The 13434-nt window shown below is 36.7% G+C and overlaps 1 protein-coding gene across 3 annotated transcripts in view; it reads left to right on the forward strand.

Moving 5' to 3' along the window:
- b4galnt1a (beta-1,4-N-acetyl-galactosaminyl transferase 1a) overlaps positions 1 to 13434 on the forward strand; it is a 77891-nt gene continuing 64457 nt past the window's right edge. For all 3 annotated transcript variants that reach the window (XM_058763085.1, XM_058763086.1, XM_058763087.1), the window contains exon 1: positions 1 to 269. Coding sequence is in view for 1 of the 3 variants with exons in the window: in XM_058763087.1 (XP_058619070.1) it covers positions 241 to 269 (29 nt within the window). In the remaining 2 variants the exon portion in view is untranslated. The remainder of the gene's footprint in view (positions 270 to 13434) is intronic.

The raw sequence follows: 13434 nt of genomic DNA on the forward strand, positions 1-13434 counted from the left end.
CTGACCGCCGTACACCTTGCTCATGTTAACACTCCTGCTGTGCGTTTAGCCTATATTCTAGCCTACTGAACTTGCGTAAGAATTATTTTCTAGCTTATTTCTTTTTTTACAATCGAGTTACGTACGTCTTATCGGTGTCTGCGTGCGTTTATGCTTTTCGAAATTCGAAGATTACACGAAGCAGATACACATCCTCTTTTTGGCTCTCGCCACACTCGTCTTTGAACTTGAGGCAGTTAAATGGACTTTGGATTTCCACAATTTTTAGGGTAAGGCATTATATTAACCATTTTATTATATTATTAAATTAATATATGTCAAAACACATGTGATCAGATTGGGGGGTGGGGGGAATAAACTTGACGTAAAGGTCCTCAAAATAAATCTAAAATGATCGAAAACAAATTCAAAGCTTGTTAGAAGGTGTTTCAAAGCTGGAATTGCGTAAAGATATGGGCTTGTTTAATGCAAGGTAACTTATTTTCAAAGTGTAAAAGCTTTTCTCATTTGTACTTTATCAAAGTTGTTGCTGTTCTCCTCTTCAGGCAAAAAGATGATGATCAAATTTTTCATTGGTGTCCATAAGCTACATTAGAGGTTAAAACAATAACAATAGTAGGGGACACGTTTTGGTAAATGGCTTATAATACCATCAAATAAGCTATGAGATCTAATGATATTGTTATAAATTAGCATGGGTCTCTTAAATATATTTATATTTTTTAAATGTGAAAAAGTATAAAAGTTTTAAAATTATGAGAGTTAGAGTATCAGCAGGTACCTTCTTGAGCCACGACACAACATTCAGGTAAAATGGGCCAGCTGTTCAGTTACAATCTGTATTGTAAAAGCGCTATATAAATAAAGGTGACTTGACTTTACTTCAAATGGCCAATATAAAAAGAGAACAACACAGGTAATTTCAGCTTAAATCATTTTATTTTTAACAGTAAATTGACATTATTGTCTTTAGTGTGCCATAGCAACACCATAAATGTATTTCATTAAATAGAAATCTGAATGAACATTTAATTAAACAATGCAATTAAAAATGAACTGATCAAGGTGTGGGTTTCTGTGCATTGCTGTCTTTTGTGTCTTCTGTCTGTATGCTTGTATTTTTTTAAAGACTGTTAAGATTTTGTATGGACACATATGTACAGTAGGCCTATAAACCTATTTTCACCCTCAATTTCTGTGTAAAAGTGTGTGTGTGTGTGTGTGTGTAGCCCATTTTAGCTGAAAATCGTGGCCCGTTTTAGTTTGACCAGCCATTTCTACCTAAAAAGACCTTTTTCACAAAAATAAAAGTTTATTTTATAAATTAAACTTTTTAATTTAATAAAGAGCATGTTACTAAACCTAACCCTAACCCTAACCCAAGTCCCCAGATCCGCCATGGCCGCCAAGAGTCTCCTGATCCGCCCTGGATGCCTCCCAAGTATCCCCCTTGGGCTCCAAGGCCACATAGCCTACAATGTTGGGACACATGCTATTAAATAAGATATTAAAAACATTTAATCTTACCACTAAGAAATCTCCAAAATAGCAGTAAAAGTTTTTAGCTAAGAGTTTTCCCTTAAAACCTATTCACAAAGCTGCTGAGACAAACTTTTACTAAGGAATAGAGAGAAGTCTTAAGCTAAGAGTAAGGGCGGGATTTACCTAGTTGCTATGGATGATGTCAGCATGCTTACTAACTATGCACACAGTGATAGGGGAGGAGTCTCTGTCAGAGATTTATTCATAGAAATATTGCAGAGCGCAATGTTATGCTGCCATATTCTAATAAAGGTTTAAAAATAAAAATGTTAATTGCCACATTCTAATAAAGATTTTAAAATGCAGGCTAAGTGTCACTAATTAAACAATATAATATATACTGTATGTATATGTTCAGCTAATTCTCAGCCTGTATGCTTCTCATAAAAAAATTTGTGAATATGCCTAAACAGCCTTTTAATTAACAGAGTAGAATAATCATGGCTGATAGTAAGACATGCAAACAAAAAAGAAAAACTGGACGCAAGAACAGCTGTTACATCTTGCCCAATTGGTTAATGAAAACAATGTAAGAAAAAGTGATGAGGATGTTGAAGATCTCGATGAAGATGTTTATTGCAGCATAGCAGTGACAAAGCACATGTAGTGCCTTGGGTTCAGCGGAGTCGGAATGAACCCAGAACATCCTAAGCACAAACCTTTTATACAGTTACAGTTGCTCCTGTTATTACAGCTGTGGTCTGTATGTTAATTAAGTTCTGACACCCCTTTGTCTGAGGTAGTTCTCGGTGTCCCACACCCGCACCCATTCTACAATTGGTGACCATTTGCTCAGGATGTGATCATCCCAAATGGTCTACAAACAACATAACTGTTGACTTTCTTCTTTTCTATAATAATTAAGCCATTTTGGGAAATGAGCATGATCAAACATATTGTGGAGTGGAAGCTTGGTCGAGGCAGACTATAATTTCTTACAGTCCCCTCTTTGATGCTCTTGGCCCAAAAGAAGCATCACATCCACTACCTTACACAGATTACACCTCCCTTCCTGGGTAGGTGCCCAGTGGCGGTGAAGCCCTGTCTTAGGTTGTCCCCCTCTGGCCAAAGGAAAATCTTACCCGTCATTGGGTCATCACCTCATGCACACTGGTTATCGCTCCATCCAATTAAGCAAAATTTATCATAGAGACTTTTCTCAAATTTGGCAAAATGACATACAAACATTTCTTTTGGGTTTAGGTGAGGAGCACGTAAGAACCATAACAGCAAAAGGGATTTTCTAAATGTACTAAACATTATGACAGTACAGACAGCCCAAAAGCCAAAGGAGCAAAAACATCAATCAACAGGCAACATTGTATGTGTGTGTGTGTGGGTGGGTGTGTGTGTGTGTATTTGCATGTACTGTTTTCTTCACGTGTGTTCTGTCCCTTTTATGAATGTGAACATCCTTTGTCCACATGTGTACATTCACTAGACAATAATATATTTTCTGCATTTGAGTATGCATATATTTGTGTCTTTCTAGTGTCATGTGCAGTGAGTCTGTGTCTTTGTGCATTTCTTTGTGTGGGTAATATGTCCTTTGCCCACTTGTTTTCCATCTTGGTGGAACGACTGCTGTCAATAGTCTCTGAAATGGTTAGATCTCTCCTTGTTTTTCTTTTCCATTGTTTATTCTTTTCACTTTGAAAAAGTCCTTCTAGAAGAAGCAGTCAATGCCATTTTTCCAGTCTTTGCCATTCCATCAGGTCCATCCATCCCATGGTGGGTCTCAGGGTTTCTAAATCTTTTAGACTTGGAGTTCTGAATCTTGTAGGTCTGGAAACCTCTGAATTTCTGGTTCTGATGATCATTCTGTTCTTTAAGAAGTCTTTTTTTCTTGTGGAAGTCCCCTGGCTCCACTAGTTCTGTTGGCCTTCTTGTCCTTCAGATGACCGGATCATCTTTCTCCACGTTACACATTTCAAACAAGCATATACCTGAAACAAGATTAAAAAGAAGAGGTTGCCCCCTTTCCCCCACAAGAATCTTTTCACATTTAAAACATCATTGTTACAGAAATGTAAATCACAGAATGCAATTAACTCATTCATCATAAATTACATTTAAACATCAATGCCATTAACACATTTATCATAAATTATAAAGAATCACCAATATCAATGCCATTAACACATTTCTTATAAATTATAAAGAATCACCCCCCTTTTTGATAGTAAACATATTTTTCTAAAATATAATACTATCATAAAACAATTCCTCCAATTCACATCAGCATCTGCTTGTGACTGAACTACAGTCATGTTGTTCCTGCAGTGCTGTGTCTTGCAAGGTGTGAACGGCTTCTTCCTTATTTCCTTTCAACAGTGCCAACTGGGTTTCTAAACTGCCTATCTTCTTTAGCAAATCACGATATCCCATCTTTCTTTTGTGTGAAAAGTGACACTGTCTTGCCTTGTGTCCCATCCTTCCACAAGCAAAACAAACAACTTCCTGATCTTTCCTACCTTTCTCCAAACAATGCCTTGCTATGTGATTATCCTTTCCACATGCATGACAGACAAAGCTTTGATGAGGTCTCACATTGTCTTGACAATGCCTGGCAATGTGACCAGCTTTTCCACATGCATAACAGAGAGTATCACCTTCTGAATTTACTCTTTCAAATCTCCATGTTCTCTGATGGAAACCATTAGATAATCTAGAACATTTTCTCTTGTCAAAGGCAGCGACTGGATGTCTAGATTCTGCAGCTTTCATTTGACTTCTTGCATTGAAATGCTGTGTCATTTTGGAAATTATTTGCTCGTATGGTGTATTTACATCTACATGCAGAGCAATGGCTTCTCGCATGTGTGAACTGCTCTGTGCAATTAATGCAGACTTAAACATGAGATTTTGTTTAGTTGCATTGGGCAAACCACTGTAACAGCTAAACATTTCCCACAACCTGGACGCAAATGCTAGAGGATGCTCTCCAATTTCCATTGTCACCTCAGTTATCTTTCTCAAGTTAACCAAATCAGTCCCAGCAAGTCTAAGCAGAGCTTCTCTCCTTGCCCCTCTGTCTGCTCTTTTTTCACGAACTTCCTGTGAGAGAACACTAGTTAATGAGCGAGGAATGCAGACTCCACTACCTTCTCCAGTTTTGACAAGAACTCTACAGGATCCATGTTATCAGGGTCAAAAGTACCCACTGCTGTAACAAGACTTTGAAAGTCCATAAAAGACAGCTGTCTAACAGCTTGGCCATTTTCAGTTCTTTGATCAAGAATCCTCTCATTTCCATTTCTATTCTGTCTTCTATTCTGTTCGCACTGGTGCTACTGGGAACCTTACAGAATCATCTGAAGAATTATGTCGTTGACTAAAGGCTTCCTTGCAGTTATTCTCATCATATTCAGAATTGGATTGGGCATGTTCCAACTGTCTAGCTGTCCCTTCATACAAACATCTAAATGTTTCCCTCTCTGTTTCGGACTTTGAAATTTCCTTTCTCAATTTCACTATCTGTTCCTTCAAAATGATCTCTTCAGCCTCGAAATTTCTCAATGAGAAGACATTGTCGTTGACTTGAGAATTTAGTAACTTGTTTTCAGTTTTCATTTCCTCTAATCTTTTCTTAGTTACCTTGTATGAGGCAAAAATAGCTTGAAGTGCATTAGCAACTTTCCCTCTTTGTTTTTAGGCATTCTAAGACAATTTTTGAATTGAGACATAGCCCACTCGTAGGGGTCGTCTGCCTTCTCTATCCCATCAAACATTCCTACAGAGCTGTGCTTAGCGATGTATTTAACTATCAGCTCTTCCATTTTCACAATCTTATTAAATTGTCTTCAGCAATTCAGTAGGCTTATTTTCCTTCTTCACTGATTGAACATTATCTAGTTACTTTAAGATACCTGTTAATCAAATTATTCACAGCTCCTGTGGTTTGGACACAAATGAATAAAACACCCACACTACGTCGGGCTTCTAAACCAAAATTTTCACTTCTTCGCAAGTGTGTGGTGTACCTTCATATAGAAGTGTTCGGGGAAGCATCGAGTTGGGCTTGTATACAGTTTTTAAATTTTTAGACACAACAGATCTAATACAACTCTGCCACCACACTGCATCGGGTTGATTCAATTACTTTAGAATCTTAACAGAATTATAAGAGACCAACATCAAATTTCAGTTACTTTAGAAACTTTGACTTAAGCACTTTGCTTCAGTTCCTTTAGAAACAACAATTCCAATAAAACTCTGTCACCACAGTGCGTCGGGCTGATTCAGTTCATTTTGAATCTTAAACAGAATTTGTACAGAATAGGTTTAAGAACTCCTCCTGCTAATACTGACTAAACCAAATTCTCTTCTGTCCTTACAATTTCTTTTCTAGATTTTTTTAAAACGAGGGGGTTCCCTGACAAAAACAGCATATAATAAAGAAACCGCTTTTCTCACCTTTCCCTGCTTTTTTCGGAAATCCCTCGCTGGGTGGCTCGCCAATGTAAGAAAAAGTGATGAGGACGTTGAAGATCTCGATGAAGATGTTTATTGCAGCATAGCAGTGACAAAGCACATGTAGTGCCTTGGGTTCAGCGGAGTCGGAATGAACCCAGAACATCCTAAGCACAAACCTTTTATACAGTTACAGTTGCTCCTGTTATTACAGCTGTGGTCTGTATGTTAATTAAGTTCTGACACCCCTTTGTCTGAGGTAGTTCTCGGTGTCCCACACCCGCACCCATTCTACAATTGGTGACCATTTGCTCAGGATGTGATCATCCCAAATGGTCTACAAACAACATAACTGTTGACTTTCTTCTTTTCTATAATAATTAAGCCATTTTGGGAAATGAGCATGATCAACCATATTGTGGAGTGGAAGCTTGGTCGAGGCAGACTATAATTTCTTACAACAAGCATATAATCAAAGGAAAATTTGGAGTTGGGATAACCTCCAAAACCAAAGGCGATACCTTTTTAAAAGCTCATTATCATCAAATGTATCTAAAATGTTTACATTCCGAGGCAGATTGCTGGCAACAGCCACTTTAGGATAGTTTGTGGTTTGGTCTTAGTGACTTAGGAGTCCTCTTCACAACTCCTAACGTTTCACAGATTTTGGAGCTAGTTTTAGCGCTAAAACGCTTTGTGAAATACTCTCAGAGCAAAAATGTAGGAGTCCTAAATTTAGGGCTGACACGCCCATTATTTTTAAGATTTTCTCCTATATTGACGAGCTATCAGCTACTTTTAGACTTAAGATGTTTTGTAAATAAAACTTCTCAGAAATGCTCTTCAGCTTTGACTTAAGTGTCAAAAAATTCTTAGTAAAAAGTAAGACTTTTCTAAGATTAGGAGACTTTTATAAAGAAGCTAAAAGCAAATTTCAGTAAAGTCTAAGACTGATTCTTGAGTGTTGACTGAGGTGACACTTGTGTTGTGTACTAAGGACTACAATGATGTCAACACAAAATGGCTGACCTCAACCTCTGAATCAGCCTATAGTGAGCCTGCTCATGTGAAGTCACAGCAGCACAACTCCAATCATTTAATGTAACTATAATAAAATCATTTAATTAAGACACTGAAATAATTTAATATTTTTTTAAATGCTTTGCATTGCTCAAAATTATCAATAGGACCAATGAAATATTAATAACTTCTGTTGTAAGGCAAAGCAAGGCAAGGCAAGTTTATTTATATAGCACATTTCATACACAATGGTAATTCAAAGTGCTTTACATAAAAGGAAGTGAAATAGTCATTAAAAATAATAAGAGATAAAAAATAATAAAAATCACAACAATAAAAACAAAGTGATTTAAAATTGATTTTAAAAGAATTTAAAACATTTAAGAATAGAAAGTGATTATACATAGTGCAATCAGTTCGGACGTAGCACAGTGCTAATTCAACAAATGCACAGCTAAACAGATGAGTTTTGAGTCTGGATTTAAATGTGGCTAATGTTTTAGCACATCTGATCTCTTCTGGAAGCTGGTTCCAACTGCGGGCGGCATAATAGCTAAAAGCAGACTCCCCTTGTTTTGTGTGAACCCTTGGTATTTCTAACTGACTCGATCCTAATGATCTGAGTGGTCTGTTAGGTTTATATTCAGTGAGCATATCTCCAATGTATTTAGGTCCTAGGCCATTTAGAGATTTATAAACGAGTAAAAGTACTTTAAAATCAATCCTAAATGTAACTGGAAGCCAGTGTAAGGACCTGAGGACTGGTGTGATATGCTCAAATTTTCTGGTTCTAGTCAGAATCCTGGCAGCAGCGTTCTGGATGAGCTGCAGCTGTCTAATGGTCTTCTTTGGAAGGCCGGTGAGGAGACCATTACAATAATCCACCCTGCTGGTGATAAAGGCATGAACCAGTTTCTCCAAGTCTTGACTGGAAACAAAACATCTAATTCTTGCAATGTTTTTGAGATGATAGTATGCTGATTTAGTTACTGCTTTGACATGACTACTAAAACTAAGGTCTGTCTCCAGAAACACCCCAAGATTTTTGACTTGGTTTTAGTTGATTGACCCTAGAGTCAAGGTATGCATTCACCTTGATAACTTCATCTTTGTTTCCAAATGCAATGACTTCAGTTTTCTCCTTATTTAACTGAAGAAAGTTCTGGGACATCCAACAGTTTATTTCATCAATGCATTGGCAGAGGGTGTCAATGGGGCTATAGTCATTTGGAGATAAGGCTAGGTAAATCTGGGTATCATCAGCATAGCTGTGATAGGCAATTTGGTTCTTTCTCATTAATTGACTTAGTGGGAGCATATACAGGCTAAACAAGAGCGGTGCAAGAATTGAGCCTTGTGGGACTCCGCATGTCATGGACGTCCACTTAGACTTATGCTCTCCTATACTCACATAATAACCTCTTCCTTCTAAGTATGACCTGAACCATTTGAGTACCATCCCAGAAAGCCCGATCCAGTTTTCCAGTCTCTCTAGAAGTATGTTATGATCAACAGTGTCAAACGCAGCACTAAGATCTAGTAGTACCAGCACTGATATTTTGCCTGAATCAGAATTGAAGCGAATATCATTTATTATCTTAATGAGTGCTGTCTCTGTGTTATGATGTGCTCGGAAACCAGATTGAAAATTGTCCAGGTATCCATTTAAGTTTAAGTGGTTGTTCAGCTGATTAAAAACTACCTTTTCAATAATCTTACCTATGAACGGAAGATTTGATATTGGTCTATAGTTGTTCAACATTGTGTTATCAAGATTGCGCTTTTTCAGAAGGGGCTTAACAACTGCAGTTTTCAGGGAGTTTGGAAAAGTCCCAGAAAGAAGTGAAGCGTTCACCACTTCTAAGAGATCTGCTTCTAAACAGTTAAGCACACTTTTGAAAAAAGATGTGGGAAGTGTGTCAAGATAGCAGGTTGATGATTTAAGGTGCTGTACTATTTCTTTCAATATTTTGCAATCAATTGCTTCAAAAACAGACATAGTCACTTCTTTTTGAAATTGCGGTCGAATCTGTGTGACCTCTGCAAAAGTAGATATGCCAATCTCCTTTCTGATATTACTGATCTTCTCAGAAAAGAAGGAAGCAAACTCATTGCATTTACTGTCGGAGAGCATTTCGCTGGGAATCTGACTTGGGGAGCAAAAAGAGTGCGAGAGTTGTTTAAGTTACTGTTTATAAGGTTTGAGAAGAAGGTCTGTCTAGCTGTGGCTAGTTCCACATTGAAAGCATGAAGGCTGTCTTTATAGATGCTATAGTGAATTTCAAGTTTTGTCTTCCGCCACATCCGCTCAGCTTTTCTGCATTGTCTTTTCATACTCTGAACTGCTGTTGATTTTCTCCATGGTGATTTTTGTCTGCCATTCTTCTTGCAGACCCTTGTCGGAGCAATATCATCAATAACATTCTTAACTTTTGAGTTAAAAGAATCCAGGAGAAGATCAACAGAGTCTGCAGAAATGCTTGGTGTTAAAGATATAGCCTTCATAAATAGCGCACTAGTTTTCTCATCAATGCATCTCTTTCTGACAGAGACAGATCTAGATTCAGTGGTAACAGAGATCAATATATCAAAGAAAATACAGAAGTGATCAGATAGTGCTACATCCTTAACAACAATGGATGAAATGTTTAGACCTTTACTGATGAGTAAATCTAGAGTGTGTCCACGATTGTGTGTGGGTTCATGCACATGCTGGATCAGATCAAAAGTGTTTAAAACAGTAATAATTTCTTTTGCAGTTTTGATTTCTGCATTATCTATGTGAATATTAAAATGCCCTACAATAGTAAAACAGTCAAACTCTGAGGAAATCATTGATAACAGTTCTGTGAACTCTTCAACAAAGGCTGGAGAGTATTTTGGAGGCCTGTAAATAATGATAAACAGAATGCGTGGAGCACCTTTCAGCACAATACCTAGATATTCAAAGGACAAATACTGACCAAATGACACTTGCTTGCATTGATAAACATCTGTGCAGAGAGCACAGAGCAGCTACACCGACCGCCACCTCTCCTAACAGTCCTGCAGACACTTGTAAAGTTAAAGTTAGGAGGGGCTGTTTTATTGAGGACTGTTGCACTGCAGCTGTCTTCAAGCCATGTTTCATTTAGAAACATAAAATCCAGGTTGTTTGTGGTTATAAAATCATTGATCAGAAATGATTTATTTTTTAGTGAGCGAATGTTTAAAAATGCTAACTTGATGGAATTACATTTTGTCTCTACAGCAATCTTAGATTGACGCATTACAGGCCGCAGATTAGATGGGTCAGCCGTACGGCTTGAGAAGGCCTTAGATTTTCTATCACGTGATAAAACAGAAATATAAAAAGCTACAGGCACACTGGGTTCCCGCTTGTTCTGTGAACAATTGTGAGTGTTGCTGCTAATATAGCGGGGACCCGACACATATCACTGAGAGCTGTTGTAGTCAATGTGCCAATGTTGCCAATTTAGTTATTTTTTTATCACTAGATTTAATGACTTCCTCACCCCTTTAGAGACTTTTTCAAAAGCCTAGCAACAAAATAAATTTCTTGGACAAACCTTATCTACATTCTGATACTCTCCCATGGCATCATAAAGGCGAGTTAATATTTTACATAAATATAAATATAGATCAGTGAACTCGCATTTATGAGGTCATCTAGCAACATTAAGTGACCGGTTTTAGCTACTTTCAACTGAAAGCAGTTGGCAGTTGGTCATAAAAAATTAAAATAAAAAATTTTAAAATCCACACATCACTTTTGGTGGCGTTAGTCTTACAATATGCAAGACCCTGCTTACAGTGTTATCACCAGTGCATTCCAGCTTTTTCCAATTTTCCAGCCAAAACATGTAATTACTACATTCATTTCTCCATTTAGAGCATTGACTTGCTGTGTGGAAGAGGTTATTAAATTTATTTCTTTGTCAGTTACAAAAAAGACTTTTGATCTTGACAATCAAGTTTGTATAATTTTATCAACTCCATATCATCATATAACTCCAATATGTCATATCTTTGCTGGAAAGTGTTTGTCGAATTCCAAAACTTTTTGTCATCTACACCTTATGCACCAAATATATTTGCTTTAAGTACCCCTGAGATTTTAAAATAAATATTTCAATAATTAAGTAACACATTTGCATGCTCACGGTTTCTTTGATGTTGATTAATGATCACATTGCATGCAGGTAAATAAAAATATTTCACCTTTTTTTAGTAAGTGTTTTATTTAAAACAAAGACTATAGAAATGCAAAGACGTTCTCTCCTATACTTATGAATGGGAGAAACTGCAACGTGCAATAAGGAGGAATAGTCCCACCTTCTAAATGAAACATAGAATCCTGACTAGACCAGCCAATGCATATGCGCAGTCATATGACTCTGCACGTTACAAAGCATGTTATGACTCCGCATGCGCATTGCCTGGTCTAGCCTGAAAAATACGCTTTTTAAACGCTATTTGAGCATAAGAAACAACATTCATGGGGCAATTAATTTCAGATTTGTGTTGCTGATTTGACATATGTAATTTAATTGTGAGTTCAGCGAGCAGTTTTTGAGATTTCAGGATTCCCCATTCATTAAGATAGGTCTTGTACGAGCTGCCTGGAGGCATTGCAAATATGGCGGCCGAGTGAAGAGACTTTCCTCGAAAGGGAGTTCGAATAAAAAAAGTTTAAAAAAGAAAAAAAAAAAGACAGGGACAGTTTTAAAATTATTTATTTCATTTAAACATTTTTATGATTTAATTAATTGTCAGCTTTTCATTAAACTCACAACCCCCCTGCAGTTCCTTTACGAACCCTAGTTTGGGAAACCTTGATGTAATATACTGTTTAATGCACTTCATGTTGTAAATTACAATGAAAGGAACAAGTTTTCTTACTCTTTGCATTTTTTACATAATTATGGTACAAGATAATGCTATTTAAATCAATGTGATAAACGAGTTAAATCAAAAGTAATCCAAAAGTAATCTGATTATATTACCTAACTATGTCTTTCTAATTTTCTTTTCTAATTTTCTTTTATTTCTGTCTTTGTTCTTAAGCATATGCAGAGCTGGGTAGATTACTTACAAATTGTAATCCGTTACTGATTCCAGATTACATGACAAAAATTGTAGTGCCTCCAAAACCAAAGGCGATACCTTTTTAAAAGCTCATTATCATCAAATGTATCTAAAATGTTTACATTCCGAGGCAGATTGCTGGCAACAGCCACTTTAGGATAGTTTGTGGTTTGGTCTTAGTGACTTAGGAGTCCTCTTCACAACTCCTAACGTTTCACAGATTTTGGAGCTAGTTTTAGCGCTAAAACGCTTTGTGAAATACTCTCAGAGCAAAAATGTAGGAGTCCTAAATTTAGGGCTGACACGCCCATTATTTTTAAGATTTTCTCCTATATTGACAAGCTATCAGCTACTTTTAGACTTAAGATGTTTTGTAAATAAAACTTCTCAGAAATGCTCTTCAGCTTTGACTTAAGTGTCAAAAAATTCTTAGTAAAAAGTAAGACTTTTCTAAGATTAGGAGACTTTTATAAAGAAGCTAAAAGCAACTTTCAGTAAAGTCTAAGACTGATTCTTGAGTGTTGACTGAGGTGACACTTGTGTTGTGTACTAAGGACTACAATGATGTCAACACAAAATGGCTGACCTCAACCTCTGAATCAGCCTATAGTGAGCCTGCTCATGTGAAGTCACAGCAGCACAACTCCAATCATTTAATGTAACTATAATAAAATCATTTAATTAAGACACTGAAATAATTTAATATTTTTTTAAATGCTTTGCATTGCTCAAAATTATCAATAGGACCAATGAAATATCAATAACTTCTGTTGTAAGGCAAGGCAAGGCAGTTTATTTATATAGCACATTTCATACACAATGGTAATTCAAAGTGCTTTACATAAAAGGAAGTGAAATAGTCATTAAAAATAATAAGAGATAAAAAATAATAAAAATCACAACAATAAAAACAAAGTGATTTAAAAATTGATTTTAAAAGAATTTAAAACATTTAAGAATAGAAAGTGATTATACATAGTGCAATCAGTTCGGACGTAGCACAGTGCTAATTCAACAAATGCACAGCTAAACAGATGAGTTTTGAGTCTGGATTTAAATGTGGCTAATGTTTTAGCACATCTGATCTCTTCTGGAAGCTGGTTCCAACTGCGGGCGGCATAATAGCTAAAAGCAGACTCCCCTTGTTTTGTGTGAACCCTTGGTATTTCGAACTGACTCGACCCTAATGATCTGAGTGGTCTGTTAGGTTTATATTCAGTGTGCATATCTCCAATGTATTTAGGTCCTAGGCCATTTAGAGATTTATAAACGAGTAAAAGTACTTTAAAATCAATCCTAAATGTAACTGGAAGCCAGTGTAAGGACCTGAGGACTGGTGTGATATGCTCAGATTTTCTGGTTCTAGTCAGA

The sequence above is a fragment of the Onychostoma macrolepis genome, chromosome 23, assembly GCF_012432095.1.
Source record: "Onychostoma macrolepis isolate SWU-2019 chromosome 23, ASM1243209v1, whole genome shotgun sequence".
In the NCBI taxonomy this organism is placed as follows: domain Eukaryota; kingdom Metazoa; phylum Chordata; class Actinopteri; order Cypriniformes; family Cyprinidae; genus Onychostoma; species Onychostoma macrolepis.